Source organism: Bombus pyrosoma, linkage group LG16 (genome assembly GCF_014825855.1).
Source record: "Bombus pyrosoma isolate SC7728 linkage group LG16, ASM1482585v1, whole genome shotgun sequence".
NCBI lineage: Eukaryota > Metazoa > Arthropoda > Insecta > Hymenoptera > Apidae > Bombus > Bombus pyrosoma.
The window spans coordinates 837,500-860,476 of record NC_057785.1 but is presented as its reverse complement, the minus strand read 5'-3'; the positions used below and the strand labels follow the sequence as shown (position 1 = coordinate 860,476).

At 38.4% G+C, this 22,977-nt stretch overlaps 1 protein-coding gene across 10 annotated transcripts in view; it reads right to left on the bottom strand.

The window, feature by feature from the left end:
* The window catches only part of LOC122576226, a 55,519-nt gene that overhangs the window by 24,282 nt on the left and 8,260 nt on the right, over positions 1 to 22,977 (bottom strand). For 9 of the 10 annotated variants that reach the window (XR_006319675.1, XR_006319674.1, XM_043746206.1 and 6 more), the window contains 3 exons: positions 20,745 to 20,809; positions 1,761 to 1,996; positions 160 to 340 (listed from right to left, as the gene is read on the bottom strand). Coding sequence is in view for 8 of the 10 variants with exons in the window: in XM_043746203.1 (XP_043602138.1) it covers positions 160 to 340; positions 1,761 to 1,996; positions 20,745 to 20,809 (482 nt within the window). In the remaining 2 variants the exon portion in view is untranslated. The remainder of the gene's footprint in view (positions 1 to 159; positions 341 to 1,760; positions 1,997 to 20,744; positions 20,810 to 22,977) is intronic. The other variant, XM_043746201.1, reaches the window with a different exon arrangement.

The window sequence follows — 22,977 nt, the reverse complement described above, 5'->3', positions numbered from 1 at the left end:
CGGTCGGTAAAGTGTTAATATCGAACCATATGCGAAAAGTCTGTTTATATACAATAAGATTTAGATAAGGTTTATATACGGCAAGACGAAGGGCTAAGCGTGTCGTTGAATCGATCCCTTTCAAGTGACTCGAACGCGACGAAGCTGAGGTGAACTTACATGGGCAACAAAGTAGAAATGATTCGTTCGGCTTCTTCCGGCGGTGGCGGAAATTCTTGCGTAGATATTCCCGCGAGATCCTGTGGCTCTGGACAATCTGGAACTGGACGCAGCGCTATCAGGGCCATCTTCGCTTTTCGTCCATTCATACTCATGTAACCGTCGTCCTCGGATTGATGCCCTGTCGAAAAAGAACCAGCTATTCTTACAGCGTTCTTTAACCATATGTTGAACATTATCAGAAGTGAAATTTCACATGAACCTTTTATTTTAATCCTTTTAACGTCTCGTCGATTTAATAATATCGTCACTAGACTGCGCATTTTTAGCCATTTATGGGAGTTGGGAGATTTAAGGTCCCATAAAACGTATATAATATGGGAAAGTATAAAAAATATTTTAAATGAAGTATATAACGTTTAGTGGATGAAATAAATAATTATATAGGTTCCATTTCTTTACTTGTGCCACTAGAGGTACGAAATTGCACAAAAATCCGCAGTTCTAGTCGTTACGATCGTCGCCAGACAATTACATCTTTCGAAACATTTTGCTAGATTATCGTCGTCGAGAGGAATTTTTAAATGAAATATTTTTCCTTCCGTTTCGAACGATCAGATATTCTCCCTTTTTTATTACCCGTTAGAGAGGTAGAGTGACAGGATGAAAGGCATTATCCGTTAATGAACCAATTCGTGGCAAATAATACATAAGATAAGACATAAACTTTCACAGCTTTAAACCGATTACAGCAATTAGATCGAGCATTAACCAGTCTCGTTGAAATCCCATTTATCATACAGCATTTATAGCAGGAAAGTTCCTTAAGCGTTATTAATATCATTTATTTCTGTCTAATTGGAAATCACGTGGTTTCCCCACGAGCAGCCCTGACAAAATAACGTTTGGTTACGCAAGCCAACAAAAAAAAAGGAAAAAAAAATGCCGTGTGCGCTTAGAAAGCGAATCTGATTAATTGCGAAACTCACTGGTATTTTTATAGCAATTTTAGTTCTACGCACGAGTCGCGTATCAATGTTCCATCGAGTCGCGTGACTTCCTTCTCGTGCAGCTCGAAAGTAGAGCTATTTCAACGCAGCTGACGTGTTGAGGCACGAGACAGACACTTTGAACATTTTCTCTAATCACCCATAGCTCGAAAACTACAGTACATAGGACGTACATGTATTCGTACGACGCTTTTTACTTATTTTAACGAAAACGAAAAAAGAACAAAAGGGAAAAAAGAGAAAAATATTGCGACCTACTCTTTTCATTTAAAAAGATACCGGAGATCATATCCAACCGCTGTGATAATTAAAAAACGTAACTGACAAAACCCGTGGCGAATCATCGGAAATAATAAAAAGTGTCTCGAAAAATAATATGATAGTATACGGGACAGGGAAGGGAGCGGGAAAGACAAGAAGTAATTTGCTAAAAAGGAAGATAAACGAGCATGTAATCGATACGATCGAGATGACGAAAATCGAAAGAACGAAAGAAGAGAAGGAAGGAATAAAATAGGAAAGAAAATAGAAAGAATGGGGGCGAAGGAGAGGACAGGAGGGAGGGAGAAGAGAAAAGAGGATAAAAGATACCTAAGGACGGACTTTCGTCGTCGGGTGTGAGGCCAATACTCGGTTCGGTGCTGCTGCCACAATCCCCAACACCTCCGCCGCTGCCACCTCCACTACCGTCGCCGCCACCGCCACCGCCACCGCCACCGCCACTGCCGACGCCGACGCCTCCACCACCTTCGCCCTCTGCTTCGTGCTCGTCGTACTCTGAGAGCACTTTGTCCAGCAGCTCGATCGATCGTTGTACATCGTCACCTCTGGAACAAACGTATCGTTCGATTCTATAGAGATCACGCATATGATCCGATCGTTTTAGATTCGAAACTTTCACGATGATTAAACGACTATATATTTGTTTTTGGTTCTTAGGTTTTCTACCCAAGTTCGTTTCTTCGGGACAGACGTAGAGCAGTTTCGGTAACCGGAAATATCGACGAGACGTCGGGACACAGCTAAAACCACGATAGAAACCCGAAAAACTAGAAATTTATGTTTACACAGATCTTATTAGGAAACAAGTATGTACAAAGAAGTTTGTCTGGTTTTAATCTATAAATAGGAATTACTGGTGTAACTGACGTAACTATTTGTTGTGCGAAGAAGATGTTTACACAGCAATTGAATTCGAGTTTCGACATACGTTTTTTTAAACGCAGTCGTATAATTTCTGTCGCGATAGTCGATACGTCTTCGCATTTCTTATACAAAATTATTAATCTATTCACTTCGGGAGCTATTATTATTGTTAATTTGCTGGATACTTCAACTTTTATTTTCATTAGTCCGTTAAAAATTATATAATCTCATTTAAGAAAACGTATGTCACCTTCGTACGACCTCCGTTCTGCATCCACCCGCGGAAAAACTGATTACCCCAGATTATGTCTGCCTCGAAACCATTAAAACGCTGCCTGAACATTTTTTTTTAATATAGCAATAAGAGCATCAGTAATTCGCATTTGTAAGTTGGAATCGAATAGCCGTTACAGAAAAACATGGAACGTGTCCAGCGGTGCAAGTATGTCCTTCGTTTCAGTTTTTTACCATATCAGAGTACTTGATCGCAGTTACAGAGGAACTTCTTCTGTCATACCGTTGCCAAGTACAAATGTACTTCACAAATTCTCAGAATTTATCTTCTCATAAGCGAACGAACAAATTTCACCGCATTTATTATTCCTATTTTCTTCTTATCTGTTCACATAGAATCAGCCTATCCCAGCCGATTGTACCGCGATTGCCGTATACACGTTGCACGAAAATATGTAATCTGATACTTAACACTTTACCGACCGCTAGCGATTCAACAGCATACGCACGTCCGACCGGCAGTTCAGGCGCAGATTCTCCCTGGCGCCGGCTCTGTTTCGATTTAAACTCTCCAATACTATTCTTTTCGTTTATTGCGAACGGTAAGTGTTTCAAATTGGTATAAAACTGTGGGAGCTTACAAAGCAACGCAACTGACGCAATTGAGCAAGGTATTTTAGTACTAAATAACAAATTACTGCTCAAATAATGAGAAAGATTGTCGATGATAAAAAGCCGATTAATAGACTATCAGTCGGTAAGCGTTGGCGACAAAAAGCCGATTAATAGGCTATCGGTCGGTAAAGTGTTGACACCGTCGCTACTACTTGCTCGATTGTACACCACGCTGTCTATCAATTTTCATAACTAAACGTTTAATTAAATCGTGTCGAATTGCGACTGAAAGACACAAGAGAGGACACGAAGGGTTAGCGACGATGACGGCGGAGACGTAGCCAGTAACGGCGACTGGTAGTAGTGATAGTAATGGCAGAGAACGTAACGGCGACGTCAACGTCGACGTCGAGGTTGAGGTTGAGGAGGTCGGGGCGTTGAGCTTCGAGAAGGGAAGGAAAAGAGCGAAGCCGACTAAAAGGGAGCGAGACTTGCCGCCAGTAGTGATGGGATCAAGTTCAATATGTACTTATTCTTTTAAGCTTTTTATCCTACATATCTATTATGCTATGCATTTTGAAATGCATTTTCATTCTTAACATTATTAGCTTATGTCAGTATTTGAAACTTAAAGCGGATTTGGACAATGTATATAGATTTTAAAAACAGACTTTATCATATGGTGATATCCTACGACAGCTCCATTGAAATCCTGCACAATCTTTCTCTTTGTAATTTTCTAACTAATTTATTATTTCTATGAGAAGTAAGCGAATATGCATATATGATCGAGCGATAGTGTGTAACTACAACATAAATTCATAGTAACTGCATTGCTGCAAAGAAGACTTAATTGCAAAGAAGACAGTAATTTTATCTTATTTATATACGTGGCACTTTCAGTCATACGCGCGCTTAGCTTTATGAGTCGGCTTAGGTAGCCAGTCTACACGAAATAATCGATTAGACTCGCATTTCTTAGTCTTCTTTCCAGCGATGCACTGTACTTGAGCCCATCGCTAGTTGCCAGGAGCATGAAGGGCGGTAAGAGCGGCGGCGAGTGGGGTGGAAAGGGAAGAACGCGTAGAGGTCAGGGGGAGCAAAGAGGAGTGGTAGGTGGTGGGTGGCGAGGAGAATGAGCGAGAGGAATGAACGAGAGGAATAGCGAGAGTAGCGAGGGATGGTTGGCGAGGAAAGTTACAAGGCGGTACCTTGCGATAAACCTCGCCGCGCGTACTGACGCAATGCGGTGTTCTTTGGTTGGTCGAGTGGTAATCGCAATTGTTAATTACCGCGGAAACCTGACCATCGACAAACTTTGTCGTCGAAATGAGTGAAGAAGAAAAAAGACGCGCTTACTATTGCGACTAATCATCGATTCCCATTCCTCTTTCATACTCTTTAAGGTGCGTACGTCGCAAGTAAGTTGCAACATCGACCAAGTACATTCGAATGGTCTGCAAGCATTTCGGAGAACAGTCGGTACAGTTTGAAAATATTAACACTTTACTGACCGGCAGCTCAGGCGCAGATTCTCCCTGTTTCGGTTTAGACTCTCCAATACCATTCTTTTCTTTGATCGCCAATGGTAAGTTTTTCAAATTGGTATAAAACTGTGGGAGCTTACAAAGCAACGCAACTGACGCAATTGAGCAAGGTACCTTAGTACTAAATAACAAATTACTGCTCAAATAATGAGAAAGATGAGAAAGGTAAAATGTTAAGTTTAAAAATGACGAATCTTATTTTTAAAAATATCGCGCGTTGTTGGATCAAGGCATTTCTCTGTGACGCTGCTTTCTATAACGTTAAGCCATACATCAGGCAAGCGATGAATTCCATCAGCGAAAGATATTGGCTGATTGTCCTTAAACAAGATGCAACTGTCAGGGCATTGACAAAGGAGAACGTTCTGCGAAATTACCGCGTGACAACGTTAGGACACTCGGTGTTTCTATGACAAAAGACGTCACGAGTCTTGGCTTGGATGTCTCACAGCTTATTCGCTAGACGTTACTCCTTCGGATTGCTACCGGTTTCAGATCGATGCAACCATGCCTTATCCGATGCTCACTTGCAATTAGTAAATGCAACAGAAACACGACCTGACGACTGCATCTTGCCTGATAGATGGCTTAAAGTTATAGAACGCAACGAGAAATGCGGTTGAACAATACGCTATATATCTTTTTTTTTTTAAGTAAACCGAGTTTCACAGAAAATCAACGTCATGTTGATTTAATTTGTAAATTGTTTATTATTCGTCTTACTAATATTTTAGAAATGCTCGATAAGATAATAGAAACATATATTTTGACGTGGAATTGATATATAGTGTAAACTTGAAAACTGCTATTCTATTAAAAGAAAGAAGGGAAATGTAATATATAGTAATTTATGTTTCTCATTCGCGACGGTCTACGTCCGTAATTTTGCAGAGGAAAGAAAAATTTAAGAAAAATGCTTGGTAAAAACAAGTGCTCGGTAATGTGCAACAGTTATCGCAGATAGAAAAACCGTCTCATAATTGCAACGTAACAACCACGCACGTCCCCCATACCTTTTCTTCTCTGTCTCTATACTTTCCATTCTCTGTTCGTTCGCTCGTTATAAGCGCGCCAAGATCTATCCAACGATCGAATCGAAAGCCTGTGCCAGGGTTTGCGCGAATAAAGGAAGAGAAATTCCGTAGATACGATAGAAAAATAGCTGAATAAACAGGAGGGTGGGCGAATTCGAGAAAGACCGTTTTTCGAGAGTCTGTCCAAAGCAAAATCTTTTAATGGCGGAACAAAGACCAGAAATCCATTCCTCTTTTCTTTTTTCGTCTCGTTCCCCTCCTCGCTCTCCTCTTTCGTTCTCCTTGTTCTGCTTTTCAACGTTACGGCACGGAATACAGCAGCTCGTCGTCGGACTCGTTAACGTTTGATTCATAATTCAAGATCGTAATTGTTCGAGAGCTGCCGGAATAAAAATTGTGAGTTATTCTCTCTCTCTCTTTTTTTCTCTTTTTTCCCTCCCTTTTCTCTCTCTGCAGGATCGTTTCGATGAACAACGTCCCGACGTACAACTTTACAGACTCGAATCGTTCCCTTTTTTTTGCCAACAAATTACAACTCTAACATGGAACTTCATGTAAGCGTCAGGTGACAATACACCATGGAAATACGATGGAGAAACACGCTCCTCTTTTCTCTCTTTTCCTATAAGCGATTTTCAAGTGTTCGATATATTGTGTGACTGGTAAATAACGATGCGTTCTAGCTGAATATACAGGATGTCCCGCATAATACGGTCAGTTGTGAAACGACTAGAGGATGACCATACGTTTAAAAATAAGTCGAAAATGGATGGATTTTGAAAATGGTGCAAGTCCATTTTCCTTTGTTTCGAATTGGGCTATTTGCGTTTCCATTGATTGACAAATTCTGGTAACGTCTACTTAGCTTATTCGCATCTCTACGTGCTTAAATATATGTAAATTCATTATGCAAATTGTCTCTTTTTTTTGGAAATGATTTAGATTAACATTGAAATAAGCGGTGAAATATATAACCCTATATCTCCATTTCTATTCTCAAAGCTCTATTTCCGGGAAAGATAAGTTTAAACGCTTATCATACGCTTGATGAAACACGTTGAAATTCTATATTCTCGAAGATCGAACCTTAAACCACTCACTGCCAACTACGAGATATCTCGTAGTTTGCGGTGCCATGACAGGAATTTTATTCAGTGACGCCAGCTACGTAGTGTTTTTTTTTCATTTTCAAATTAGTGTAAACGTACTATAGTACGTTTTAGAACTATATCTACAACTAATAAAATTTGACTGGCAGTGAGTGGATTAAACGGTAAAATTTTATTCCACATTTTGGATGTATTTTCGCATGTAGAATAACCTGTCTCTGATTACTTATTCATATTAACCCGATAATTAGCCAAGTTCGAATATTCTTCACACGTTTATCATATTTTCGATTTTTTAAATTATACTTTTGCACATAGAGTAATCCTCTAATCGGTTGACCAAATTATGCTGGACGTGCTGCATATGTATTTGCAATCGGTCACGAAAGTCTGTACGACTCCAATTTTGTGTAGCTGAATTAGCCAAAAAAGAATTCAACGATCTTTGCAACGGATTTTATACAATTTTTCCGCTTACTTTACTTCGTTCTTTACACTGTACATTGAAACCTCGTTTATCCTATCACTATCAGTTGTTCGACTGCCATCACGACAGGTTTATAGCTTGTGTTTCTGTGTTTTATTACCTTCCGCAACAGCAGATTTTCATCGATCGCTTTTACTTTTGCCGCAGAGAGTTTCGAATATCGTCGTAAAATAATCTCGTCGACTTTCTACGATATCGAAGAACGCCAAGCCGGTTTAGACACACGATATACGCTTCCTTTCTTTCTGCAGAGCCATGGCAGACTACACTACCGTGTATAAGTATTTGGACACTCGAAGTCATTACAAACATACAGGATATCGCAAATTTTTTCCCGCAGAACTTTACCAGTATGTTCTATAAGTAAACATAAGAAAAACCACTTACATACCGCGCAGGAATAGAATATCGGTTCACATTCTAATTCCATTTCAAAATGTGATCCGTTATTACGAACGTAGGACTAACATCTACGGGCAATAGAATCTATCGCACGACTAATTTGCTGTTCATTTTCATTTGCTTAATTGGAACTGGTACGTCGCGAAACGTTTGTATCAACTCCTGACGTATATTAATTTGTGTTTAATAATATACCGATAATACGATAAACTTCTTTCACAAGTAAAAATCCATTAGCATAATATCTGGTGATGTCAGTGACCAAGAAATTAATTCTCGTTGAAGATTGTTTAATCATTGCCTGACTGGTTGACCAAATCAACGACTTCTTTAGGTAAACCATAGAATTTATGTAAACATATAGAATAATAGAGCGAAACACCGGTGGTTATTACATCGTTTCGCATTTTTGTGACAACTTTTTAAAAAACCACTTAAGAGCCTGTGTTCATATAACATTTTTCATTAATTTTGTTTATAGCATAATTGACAAAGTTCCGCAGGAAAAACTGGGACACTCTGCATAAAATATGCTTTAAATAAAGATCTTCAATATAATTTGATCTCTGATCTTTGAATACGTCTCTGATCGTATTTCAAGTAACCGCGTATACAGCAAGTAGATAAGTAGATTGAGCAAAACAATGTTTGATATTAACACTTTGACTGCCACGCCGAAATCACATGTTTCGCTGAGGACGCCATGGGAGTATTTTTATTATTCAAAGCATATAATGGAAAAATAATGATAAATTGATGATGTAAGACAACAATTCTTCCCCAATGGGCCGTTTATCTTATTGGTGATCACGAGTGACCACCGTGGCGCCTTGGTAACAGTTGATAGCGACATATTATAACAAGGCTTCGTTTATTTCAACAAACCATTCGCTTTTGTTATTTCGTCGTAAGCAAAACGTGCAGAATGTATTGTTGAAACGTGTAGAAGATATTAGTAAACAGTATTATGATTATTTTTATGATTTCGACGAAACATTCGGCTGAAATGGTAGAGGTCCGCAAAGAAAATTATGTTTGTGATAAAGCAATGGTAGTGTAGATTACAAGAAAGGAAAATGTGCCGTAGATTTATCAGATCAAATGATAGTATATTCTACACAATATAGAAGAATTCTCAAGTGGTATATAAAATTAGCTTTAGAGTTATTGTTAAATACGTCAATTTCAAACGCGATGATACTCTATAAGCAAGCAACAAAAACAAAAATCAAGTTATCAGATTTTAGAATGGCACTCGCGATGCACCTTACACAGTGCCATTCGCCAGAGCCGTCAAATATACTTATTCGACAAAGATTACGACACGAAATGCAGAAGAAAGAAGGGCAAGCGTACCTGGCATGAAAATTTTGCAGAGAGTGGTATAAAAAAAAATGTTAAACAGTTAGGATCAAAAATTGCTATGAATCGGACGAAAAAGGTGACCACATTGTCCAGATTCACAAAGGATATAACCTAACAAACACGAAGATGGTACCTCGCTGGGGGTAGCCACCCACGCGATAATCAAACAGCTAAAAAATTTCACCAAATGTCCAAATTGGACAAATTGTGAATGTAAATTATTAAATAAAAAAAACCTATTGTCCAGATTGTATCGATGAGCCACATTTATGTTTAAAGTGTTTTAACACAGTGCACCGTTGGATGCAAGATTTGCTCTCATTTTGTTTTATTGATGTTCTAACAAAAATGTTTAACTGTTCAATGGGGCACTTTTTATTTCAACGTATCTTCCATTTATCGGTTATATTCAAAATGCCCCAACTGTCAATTTTCATTCAATTTTTTCAATTGGCACGAAAATTTTGCAGAAAGTGGTATAAAAGAATGTTAAACAGTTAGGACCAAAAATTGCTAAGAATCGGAGGAAAAAGGTGACGTATTGTCCAGATTGTATCGATGAGCCACATTTATGTTTACAGTGTTTTAACACAGTGCACCGTTAGATGCAAGATTTGTTCTTATTTTTTTTATTGATGTTCTAATAAAAATGTTTAACTATTCAATGGGGCACTTTTTATTTCAAAGTATCTTCTATTTATCGGTTATATTCCAAATGCCCTAGCTGTCAATTTTCATTCAATTTTTGTACAATTTAAATACAATTTTTACTAAGTCAAACTTAAACTAAGTTAAATGTTAGGACGACTTTTCTGTTGCTAAAAGAAGAAAAGAGATTAAACTTTGGATCGATGCGATCAAAAGCGACAAATTGTCTTGGAATACACATGTAATTAGAACATGTGTTTCCAGCCATAACCTAAAAGTTCATATAGATTTGATCAAGCGTCAACTATTTATTAGACACAATGATGGAATTTGATCGGTGCAAGTGTATTCTTTGTTTCAATTTAAATTCAACAGAACATTTCATCTCAGTTGTGGCAAAAATGTAGAGAATTAACAATAAAGAAGTATCCTTCTACAAATAATATTGAAAATATAATATAAATACTTGATTTTTCATCGGATAACATCGAGAGTCCAAATAATTATCTACGATAGTATATAATGCGTCTCTGCTTTACGTTTTACACTATTCTTTGAAAATACACAGAAACTTTACTTATTTTTATTAAAACATAAATTAGTTACGTAATTGCAGACAGGAAGGTTTCGGGAAGATTTTATCCTTTGTTAGACCTATCGTATTGGGTTGGCAACTAAGTGATTGCGCAATCATAGAATATCACGACAGGACAAAATTTGTTTTTAAAAGTTAATATGCGATAAGAAGATTGGCATCTATAAGCGTCGAGTATTACAGACCCGTTTTTCATTTCAACACTTCATTGTACCCGATTTGCCTGGTTATCGAGCTGTAGATAACATAGAGAAGGGCACAGCTCGTTGATTTCAATGACCTTCGAACATGTTATAAAGCAGAATATTTTGTTGAACAATATTTTCTCTAAACGTGTTACCGCCGCTCGGCTTTGCTTTTTGAGACATTCGTAAAACTGGTTTTCCTACTTTTTCGTTTCGTTCGGTCTGCGTTAGATTTGAAATTATTTCCGCCAATGAAGTGGAACAAATCGAATGGAACAATTACAATTACCGAAGAGAATCTTGAAAATTTTAGACTGTAATATTATCATGATTTATTTCAACTGTAAGACTTAAAACCATTTGATACTCGGATAAGTCATGCATTTAATTTTAATATGCCATTGATAAAATTGCAAATAAATAGTTAACATTTCACTGGATATGCAAAACATCTGCTAATGCAGAAGAGGATATTACAAGTATCGTTTCTAATCATTTATCTAGTCATCGAGCCATTAATTCATATATTCTTAGTAATAATCACAGTGTTATTAATAAAACTCAACTGAAATACCCATATACACGTATACGTTTGAAATTTGTATTTGGCTTAATTCGTTTGAGATAAAAATAACATGTAACCGTATGCGTTGATTCCAACTTTTTGCACATCAACTTCATACGTGCTCGTATTAGAGCGTATGTATATCAGAGAAAAAGCTACGTCAAACTACCTAAACAACTTTCACGGATAACCGTTGCTCTGGTGGTAATTGCAACCATGATTAACCGTTCCGTAATCTCGTCCGAGATTAATATTTCATTCAAACGTACCTATTATTTGTATGCAAGATGAATTGTCTTCCGTATCACAGCTGTCTATGTTCTTATTAAACGAAAATACTGCGGATCCAAAATTAATACGTGACGTGTTCTAGTAGAAAGATTAAAGTTGCGAAAAAGATCGATTTCCACCTTTTCATCTTCATGTTTTATAAACAAAAGTACGCTGTTTGCAACGATAGCAAGCCCAATTTTCTAAAATACTAAACACTTTACCGACCGATAGCGGTTCAACAGCATACGCACGTCCGACCGGCTCAGGCGCAGATTCTCCTTGTTTCGGTTTAGACTCTCCAATACCATTCTTTTCGTTCATTGCCAACGGTAAGTTTTTCAAATTGGTATAAAACTGTGGGAGCTTACAAAGCAACGCAACTGACGCAATTGAGCAAGGTACCTTAGTACTAAATAACAAATTACTGCTCAAACAATGAGAAAGATTGTTGACGATAAAAAGATGATTAATAGACTATCGATCGGTAAACGTCGGCGACAAAAAGCCGATTAATGGGCTATCGGTCGGTAAAGCGTTGAGATTTTCGTGTATGCTAATGAATATTCATAATGAAAGTAGGCAATGACGTATTACGTTAATGCAAATTACGATACACCTTTAATCGGTTGTATGCGCAAGCCTCATTTCTGAAAAATACCGTGAACCACACGTGCGTAGATCAACTCTGATCAAGCTCAAATGAAATACGTAACACAGCTGAAAAGAAAACGGATAAGCGCGCTATGGGGTGCGTAACTTTAAACGCGTTTATCTGGAAAAGTCGTTTACGCGCGTTAATCTCTTTTTACCAGAGCACGTCGCATATGAAGATCACAGGAGGGAAACATAACGAGTACATTTTTATTGATTTAAAACTCGCTCTACAATTCGTTCTAATCAACACTCTTTCACAAAGGGTGGAAACCAGTTCAATGATTCGATTGGAACTCGTTCGCCAATTAGCAGTGGTACTAGACGGTGCTAGAGCAAATTTTCTCTAATCAGCTTTCTAACGATGAAATTGTTTTCGCAAACAGCGAAATTAGTGAAAAGCCGAATGAGATCCTCGCCCACTGCATCTCTTCCCCGAACGATTGTCAGGAATTTCATGGAAAAAGCAGCTCGATCTATGAATGGAACTCGTTGCTGGATTACCTTCCAATTAGAATTGTTTACGCACCCAGTTAGGTGACACTCGTCCCTGTTCCCATCGAAAAGACATTCAACTTCGCCGATGTAAATTCAGCCTGGCGCGTGTCCCCCGTGTCATTAACCTTCCTCACGAATCAATGTTCCTGCTGCATCGTTTAATCGTGCTTGCCTTCATTCCGTTTATTCGAGTGGATGCAACCGAAGGAAAATTATTTACCTTTTCCGCTTGTTGCTACGCGTGCGGCTCGAATGGCTTGTGGAAATTGCACGAGGCAACGCGAAACGAGCGACTAAAACGAACAGAAGGCGTACACAGAGAAATCTGACTGTCACCGACCAGAGTTTCTGCTTGCAAAACGTCTTTCATCATCTTCTTCCTCTGCTTATCGCTCCGAGAAAGGATAAAGGATATTGTTTTTATCGTATACGGAGGTTGTACATAGTATCCTGCACGCAGTTGTTCAGCAAAATATCGAGACATTTGGAAGAGAATTTTTTTATGAATTTATCAGGTGCATTATAAGAGACGTTTCTCTCTTATTTCCGCTCAGTGTAATTTTGTCTTGCCAAAATGGTTCCCGTTTTAACTTCTGTATTTGCGTATGCGATACTTGGTATAGTTGCGACAACCGCTTAATCTGACCAAAGGACGCTAGTTCGCATGTGTTCGAATGTCTTTGCCAGACACTCCGTATATTTGCAATAATTTGAAAGCGTTCTAATGCTATAATTATGAACAGAAAGGGATGACGAAGTGGAAGGAGAAGCAAGCGGAGAGGAAACGGAGAATCGGTTGTTCCGCCGCGTGTTGTTTCATTTAGGTAATTCAGCAAATCGATGAGTATCGAGCGGCGCGCAGCCGTTTTCGAATATGGGTCAGTGGTCGATACGCATGTCCTGCGTCGCGCACCTATCTACGCAATATGGACGTCCATAGAGTACATACGTACGTACTATATATATAGGGAACAGGAGCGTTCAAAAGTATTTGGACATTTTGGTTCATTTTTTAGCAACCATATCGTAACGACGAATTAACGCGTTAACTTCGCGGTTGACCGAAGGAGACGAAATCGCGAGACCCTTTAGTGTGACTGGAATTTTCTTCTTTTCCTAACCCGATTTCAGTTTAATCATGCAGTTTAAGCAAAATTTCGTTGCAATAAATTCTAATGTACATTCTATCGCAAATAAGCAAGCGTCCACGTATTTCTGAATCACAGTGTACCTACGCACGTACGTATGTAGATACACGTGTACTTACGATACGGATGATTACTTGATAAGCACGTATCTTGTTACCTAACCGTCCTAACGACACGCGTGACAAAGCTAAACAATATATATACAGATACATGTAATCAAAACACGTAGAATAAGCCTGATGTATCCCTTTATTCCTGCATCAAAGATTAGCCTATATACAGTGGCTCACGAAAGTATTCCAACGCTTACATATACAAACTTGAATGGCCGAAATAATGTACATTAAAGTAATTTGCTTAGCCAAGCAGATGTCAATAGGAAGGTGGAAGTCTTAAGATTATATCAGTAAAATTTGAAAAGGATTGTAAGTGACTGACAAAAGTATTTGAACGCTACATATATTATTAAATTATTTAATATTAATATTTTGTTTGACCAACTTTAGCAGCAATAGTGTGTCTCAATCGACGTTCCATACTGTAAACCAATGATTTTGTACAACTACACTCAACGGAGTTCCATATTTCTATAATTTTATCTTTCAATACTTGCTTTCAGATTATCTGGAATTTATTTCATCTTTTTCCCATTTCAGCCCATAAATTTTCAATCAGATTTATGCCTGGACTTTGCTGTGGTGTAATTGACATGTGCGGTGTGTTATATACGATCCATTCTTTCACAATTCTAGCAGTATGCTTCGGATCATTATCTTGTTGGAAGTGGAAATCTTTCAATAATCCTAATTTACGGGCACTTTCTTTAAGGTTATTTTTTAAAATATTTAAATATTTATATTTATCAAGTGTTCCATCAATAAATATCAAATTTCCGGTGCCACCGGCAGCCATGCACCCCCACGCCATGACCGATCCACCTTCGTGTTTCACTGTTTGATGTAAATGTCGAATTTCCAATTCCGCATTTGGTTTTCTTCACACATAATTTTGACATATCATTTTATGAAACATATCAGCTACCATACTTGCGAGTTGAGGAGCGGATGTAGTAGGATTTTTTTTAATTCGCGAATGATAATTTCTTTGGTCGACCTGATCGAGCTTTGTTTGCAAGTGTTCCCTCATTCTTTGATTTTTTTATGATATAATGTATCGTACACTTACTTCTGTTCACAATTACGGCAATCTCGTTGTATGATTTGCCGTTCTCGTATAATCGGAATGTTATTTCTCTTCCACACTTCTGTTTCAAACTTTTTGGTATTTATTTTAAATACTATTGTGCACGCTTTTACGTTACTGTTACTGAAACGATATCCTAACATCAAGTGAACGTACCAATAATGTTGCAGCGTTCGAATACTTTTGTGAGACACTATCATGAATGTTTCTAATAAATGTATCATAACTACTGTTTATATTACTGAATCGTTTTCAAATTTTACTGATGTAATCTTGTGGCTTTCCCATCACTATAGATACCAAATTGTTTTAACAAATTAGTTTAGTGCACCTCATTTTATTAACTGAAATTTGTAAGTGTAAGCGTTCGAATACTTTCGTGAGTCACTGTACATGTAGTCAAAACATGATAGCATCAGCCTGATGTATCTCTTTATTCCTGCATCAAAGATTAGCATATATATTAATATATAATATAATATATAATAATAGGAATATACGTATATTGGCTGACGAAAGCATTTGGATATTTACCATAGAAGATTTTTATATTCCTGTGTATAGATTAGATAAATCGTACGATTTGGAAAATTCATTAGTTCCGTAACGAGACACGACGACCGTAATTCTCTTATGTCTGAAACCCATTTGAAGATGTAGAAGAAACATACCAACCGTCAAAATGACAAAATGTTAGTTACACACATTTAATCATGGACCCTATAACTTCGCGATCTTTATCTTGCAAACAACGATCAATCCATAGAACAACTCTTACATTATACAATTACCAAGCTAGCAAGCCATAATTCTATTTTAAGAGTTTACAATTATTTTGGAGAAACCACTTCCAAACCACTTTGACGTTGGTCGTGTTGGTTATCACTATCGAATAAGCCCGCTAAGTTAAATAAGTAAAATAAGAAATCATAAGAAAACAAGAGAAATAAGAAACCAAATATACTCGACAGAAACGAAGCTTACTTTTTTAAATGAAAATCTTCGAACTAAAGCAAAGCTCAATTTCAGATAATCGAGGGTTGGTAATTTTCTGCACAACCTGGCCAAGTTATTTCAAGCGTATTATACGTTGTGTTAAATATGGACTCGCTGAAACTGAATATTCAAGTTTAATAATACAGGATACTATTGTAATCGCTGCGAAATATATACTTGTACTAAATATATTGTAACTTCTATACCTATACATATTCAGATGTGTTTCAAACTTTACCAATATAATCATGATAGCCGAGTCCCATAACAGTGCTCGTGAAATTTCAAAACGTTTCAAATTTCAAAACACAGATAATATAGTTATACAATGCGTCTGCACATACAGCTGTTCCAATACTTTCGTCAGGCTGTGTACGACTACAAATGTTGCCACTACAAAAACATCGAATCTAGGGGAAACTGAACTTCTCATTTATCAAGGTGAACTCGATACACAGAGTTTTGTCACCAATACCGACGCGAGTTTAATCTACCCGACGGAAAACTAATAGAGTAGAACGATAGTGCGAATCGGGTTCATCGACCTAAATCGCCATATCGATCGATTAAAAGGATGCGCGATGGATGTGCGGTTCTTCGCGAGTATAGAAGCATGGGTGGGGTATGGGTGTGTCGGTTATACTTCGGTTTATTATTAATCGTTAGCCCGTTATGTGCGTCGGTTACTTACTATTACCAGCACATTTGATTTACTGTATTGTCTCGAGGACTAGATAGTCATAGCTCGTAATCGCAATTGTATATAACGGGTATCCGAAAAGGATTATAGGGAAATATAGAATAACGTATCTTTTGCTTTGAAGCCTCGCGTTCGAGTAAATTCAGTTTAAAGAAATAATTCTTGTTTAAATATTCGTTCTATTTTCTTAACGAAAACCGGAAACGAAACCTTGAAGGGGAAATATTTATTTTACATTTTCCACTTATTTTTGCACCTAGAAAATTCCCTGTATATTGTCTACTCGTATCCAGTTCGCATTAGCACACTTGGCAAATTTTCAAACTGAACTTTTTGAGAAACCAAACTTCGTATGAAAAAATTGCAATCTGTATTTTCGATTCACTCTTCGCCTCTCTTAAAACGAAATCGCTCCATTGTCGAATTACGATTACTAGAACACTCCGTATACTAAAATTCTTCCTCCACACTTTCCATCTACTTTCTCACGTAGAGTCAATTTCACAATTGTACCATAATTACTAGGACACCCGATATAAACGCGGTAGGGTGGAACAAAGCACCACATAAATCGTGTTGTACGATAGTTGCCCGTGGCTCCATGGTGAAACGTCTTTTTACGTAGTTTTTGATGTATAATACCGATTCAACCTAAATCCTTGATCGAACCTCGATGCTTTAAGATAATTTTACATCGTAGTTGACCTGCTAAATATTGGGTTGGCAACTAAGTGATTGCGGATTTGCCATTACCACCTAATGACAAAATCCGCAATTACTTAGTTGCCAACCTAATATATGTATGCAGCATCGAGATCGGTATTTCTCGGGCGAAATAACTTTCAATTAATTCGTCGGATGTAATAAGATCGTAAGCAGCCCTTCCGGCAACCAAGCAAACGACGTTAACGCGTCGGCTAATGACTTAATCGCATTCAGACCTAACTGGTGAAACTCTCCATCGGATTATACTGTGGTTCGTCTCGAAGATTAACTTTTCCTTACGCTTATACCTTTTTTGTCACGGAATATGTTAAATCGCCGAACATTCAATCATATTTCATGCTATTCGTATAATCGAATAACATTGTATCTTATTCTGACCCTTAATCTAACGTACATGCTTTCCCAAAATAATAAATACGCGATAAAGTTAAATTCTTTCCTAAAGATAAAGCTAAATATTCATGTGAAATTTTATGAAATGTCTGAATATTAATTCGGATTCCCGTATATAAGATTGTAAATTGTAGATTGATTGTAGATCATAGAGATGCGACGTCGAAACGTATAGAACCGTTCTTATGTTGATGCTATTAATTCCAAAGACGAAACGTCGCGGGTTCGCTAGTCCTGGGAGAGCCGCCGTCTATGCCTATAATTACCCTATACGGTGGTGAGAAGGATATACGAGTTCCGAGGATGGACGTAACATTAACTGTGAAGCTTTCCAAGATAATGCAATTGCTGGTGTCTGACAGGATTTTCAGTGCTGTCAATTATCGAATAAAGTGACATCGGCTCTACCTAACGTAAGTACATATACACGTACACTTGGAAAGGTCGTTGCACGCTCTGTACACGCTGCTTTCTATTTCCTACGGATTCAGTTAATAAAACCTGCGAGATAAGTGGTTTCGATTTAAAAATAACATTCAATACGCAATATAATGTGATGTATTAAGAAATTCGAGATCTTTCACTGAACCGAGATATTATATCTCGCAATCTGTATTCTTAAACGATTCGATTCGAGAGTGCAATTATCCACCGTTACCTATTATAATATAAGAACAAAGCAAATGATATCAATACCGAAGCATCGTCTTTTTCTTTTTTCTTTTTTTTTCTTTCTTTATAAGAATACATTCATTCCAATCGGTAGATAGAATTTCCCCGTTCGGTTTCGAATCAAAGACTGCTCTTCTTTTTTACCTCTGGCATCTTCTTCGCTCGTTTTCTCATCGTATTATCATCTTCTCCTCTGCCTGCGCCCTTCCTTCCTCCTTGTTGTTTGTCTATTTATTCACCCAGCTAGAGAATACCTTTCGCGGATCGATAAATGGCAGAGCCGATTTGCAAGACCGACTTACAACGGTAACTGACCGGCTATGAAAGGAGCCTAACGAGCGGATACGTATCCCATCTCGGTCATAGATGCTACGCAATATCAGTACGTAGAACGCGACTAGAAAAGTTATTCACCCCGAATCGATCCGGCCGATTGTCGAGCCGATGAAAGCTGCCCTATAAGTAGTTAATTAGTCTGCTGCCGATACAGCTACTCTCCTTCACTCTGTTCCTCGTACTCGCTTGCCATTCTCCATCCCGTTCCCATTCTCATTTTCGCTTCTTCTCCGCGACCAGCACTAGCAGCAATAACTGATAATTAATCCGCGCGGTGGCGCCGTCTATCAAGAGAATTGCGAAAAGACAAACACACCCTCCACTCTTCAACCACGTTATTCACCTTCTTCTCTTCTAGGTTAAAACCTTTTTCCCTCGAAATACGCTGTAATCTAACATTCCGTGAAACTAACGAGATTCTCCTCCCGTTTCTTCTCTCCGCTTTCTTTTCTTACGTTAAATTTCTTTTCCTTGAAAAATGCATTACGATGTAATCTGTTCAGAGATTAACAAGCAGTTCTTTCCTACGTATGTATGATTTGCGTGAATGGGATTGCTTGTTATTGTTATTTCCTGTTTCGCCTTTTATTCGCCTTATACGTGTCACTGGAAGTGAAATCTTGGCAGTTTCTTTCTTTTTAGTTTAGTTCACGCAGAAGCATCGCGTTCCTCGATGATAATAATCGCGATCTCATAGATTCGAAAACATAGATAAATGGAATCAAAGTAGGGATCTGTTTTGCCCATGGAGAAGTCAATTATAGTGAATTATTTACTTTGCATATCTTCTGAGATATATTCCTGCATCTTTACATTTCCTGCGTCTGATTGCGTAAACATGCACGGTCTAGCGATAATAGAGGCTAGATCAATGCAGTAAGAGCAAGCTGGATGAAAAACGAAATTTCGTTATTTTTTGTTTCTTAGAAAATCAATAACGTGACAAGTTGCCAATTAATTGCAAGGCAAAATAACGCTTACGACGTAAATTTCCCTAGGCGCGCTTCTCGATTATTCATAATTAGAATCACGACGGAGCATCCAATCGAGACAGTCTCTGATAAAAGATGCTCGAGCTCGAAGTCTGACAAGACTGAAACCTTCTGCCTTGTTCATCGAGTCTGAAAGGTAGAGTGGCCGAGAGTACCGAGTGTACATATCGATTTCGCAGTCGAAAGAACTCGCCTATTACTGCCCGTGCCGCTTTGCCATCCAGATTTCTTTCTGCGTTTCGAATCGATCGAAGGCCAATGTCGATGTCAAGCCGATACTTTGACTCCTTTCCTCTTTTTCTTCCACTTTTTTTCTTCGACTCGATTGACAACGCGAAACGACAGAGAGCAACTTCAGTAACTGGAATCTCACGGGAAAAGCTAAAATATGACTGCTTCCTCGAACTTCTTGAGTAAGAAATTTAACGAACAAAAACCACTTAAAAAACTTTGTACAACGATTAATAGTTTAAAATTTGTCCTACACGTGTCTCGTTTAAAATCATTGATTTTTTAAGGTACCTGCACCGTGACGATAATATCTGGCAAAAGTAAAACACTCTGAGATTCGAAAGTTACATTTCTCGCGCGTAGCTGAGATTCTCCGTCCGGAAAGAAATTTCTTGGCTGTCTGTACTTTCACGGGCGCGCGCTAGCGCGCGAACAATTCGAAAATACAGAGAATGACAACTTCACATTATACTGTACTGCAATTTGGACATTACTTTCATTCGAGGCGAAGACTAAATTTTTCTTGAAAAAATAAAACGAAATGTTTCTTCACGTCCATTTTCAAACATTAGTATTTTAACAACTTTCTAGATAAGGCGGATATTTGAATGATTTCGTTTAGCTGAGACAACCTGTATACCTTAAAGGAAGAGGAATAAAGGCTGGGTAGAAGAAAACTTTCTCAAATTATTATTACAAAGGCTCGAGTTACGGCGATCCGAATATCGCGATTGATTTATCGAATATGAAGGAAAGTAAAAGCCGTACGAAACAAGTTTTCATCTCTATTCCCGGCCATTTGTCTTACAAAGAGTTCTACTTACTCTGGAGCAGGATTTCTCCAGCGTTGCGTTCCAGTCCACGCCATCGGGCATTGATCGCCCCCGACCTGGAACAAACAACAGTTCTGTGAATTTTCGTCGATCTCGTGTAGTTTCGAGCGAAAGAAACGGAAGCCAGATAAGACACGATTGTTCCTAGAAATTAGAGTTCCGTATTTTACCGGTTATGTACAGAGACGAGAAAGTGAGGTTTTGCATGTTACAAATTAAACATCTGTTTAATCTACTCTATCAATGGCATACGTTTATTATACACTTTTTCCCTTATCTTCTCTTACAGAATATAAACGACGACGTTAGGCCGGATAAAGTTGGCATACCACGTACATCGTCAATATTTCAAGGTTCTCGACTAAAGTGATCAACGCGTACTCTCCTACAATATCGTCAACATTAAGAATCTTGAAATATCAACGATATTATCGATTACACGAGGGCACCCTTATATGCAAAACAACAAACAGGGGGATGATATGTAGTGTCGCTAATCGGACGTTAATTGGAACATTAATGGCAGTAACCGTATATTATGATAAAGAAATATCCTATACAATGGCGAAAAGAACGGAAGGGGAAGCAGAGATTCGGAACGATAGATCGGTTAGTTATGAAAATTTTTTGCAAACGCGGCAGAACGAGTGCAAGAGGGACTCGCAGTTTCAGCAGTATTACGACCGGTGGTGCTCTTCAAAACGCGCGGAGGGTAGGCACAGCTTTTTCCTCTTCTCTTTTTCGGCCTGTGGTCTCCTTCTCTCTTTCGTCTCCTCTCTCAGGACCCTTTTCTTCCTGCCGGTAGTATCTGTCTCGGCCCACGATTCTACTTCTACTCTCGACGTTGCTATCATCCATCCCTTGCCTCTCTCCGCCATTCTTCCCACTTCTCCCCACCACCCTTTGAACGTTTCACTTCGCAACTTCTCTCTTTCTCTCCTTCTCCGCCCTGCACCCTCCACTTCCCCTCTGTTCTGTCTGCTCCCTTCCTCCAGTTCCTCCATCCATCCCTTGCTCGACTACTCCTTCTCCTTCTCTCTTGTTCCTGACCTTTTCTATTCAAGAGACGTGATTGCAGCTTGCATATTTCACGAGACCAACCTCCAAGCAGTATGCTCGTCCCTACCCATCCATCTATCCGTCCATCCAGCCGCGTGTGTATCCGTCTGTTCGTCGACACAACCTAACCTTGCACTTTTCGTCGCATCGCCAACGTTTAACCCCTTCGCGCATTCCCTCTTTCTAATGCTTTGTGCCGTGATTAACCTTTATAGAGATATCGTTATTTGTAGCGGAAATTTACAATGCAAATCATGCGCCCTGCTTTTACGCACTGATTAGCTTGTCCAGGTGGCGTTAAATCAACAAATCGTAGGTAAACATGATAGCGAGATCAGGTTGTTCTTTTCGACGTGTTTGTTTTGATCACACGTTAGGAACGTTGTAGTACAGCCAAGTTCTCTCAGGCACGTTTGCTCAACTAAGCCTCTTGCTAAGCGACGCGTTCAAAATGTTTTGCCAGGGCAAATCACGCAGGGGAAAAATTCAATTGGCTGCTCACATCAGTCGCAGCTTTCAATCAATTTTCGATTTCACAGGGTGGGATTATTGTCAGATCAGACAAAATTGCCCATGCCAATGGGATGCAAGTGCATAAAGTCGTTCCTCCGCGTACATGTATATTCGACAGCTCATAAACTAAGAGATGAAAGTCAGTGAAAATTTCTGTATAAGATAAGATATCTACTATAAATCAAACAATAAATACATACAACTTAATTTGGATGGACGCTTTATCTACAGTTATCTTCTTTCTTTTCACTTTTAAATGTATTATTCGACTTACTCCTTGTAGCGATAAATCGTTCAGTGGAGCGAAAAGATTTGTTAACCCTGTGATAATTAAATTTACTTACTAGAAAATACAGTCGTTTATATAATTTTGATAGAGTAATAACAGGTAAATGTAAATTTCTTCGACGCTTTCTACGGTCGTAAACAACAAATTAGATCGTTTTTACTTGAAAGCACAACGCTTGGGTAGTTGTTTCTTGGAGTAACTCATAATAGAGCTTTCACAACGGTCTCATAAATACCGTAATTAGGGTACGCAGATTTTCACCGAATAATGCGAGTAATGTGAATAATGTGAATAATATGACACGACGCGCTTAATGGATTGTTCTCTCCCTTCTCGGCCGCGATACTATCTTATTTCTGCTTC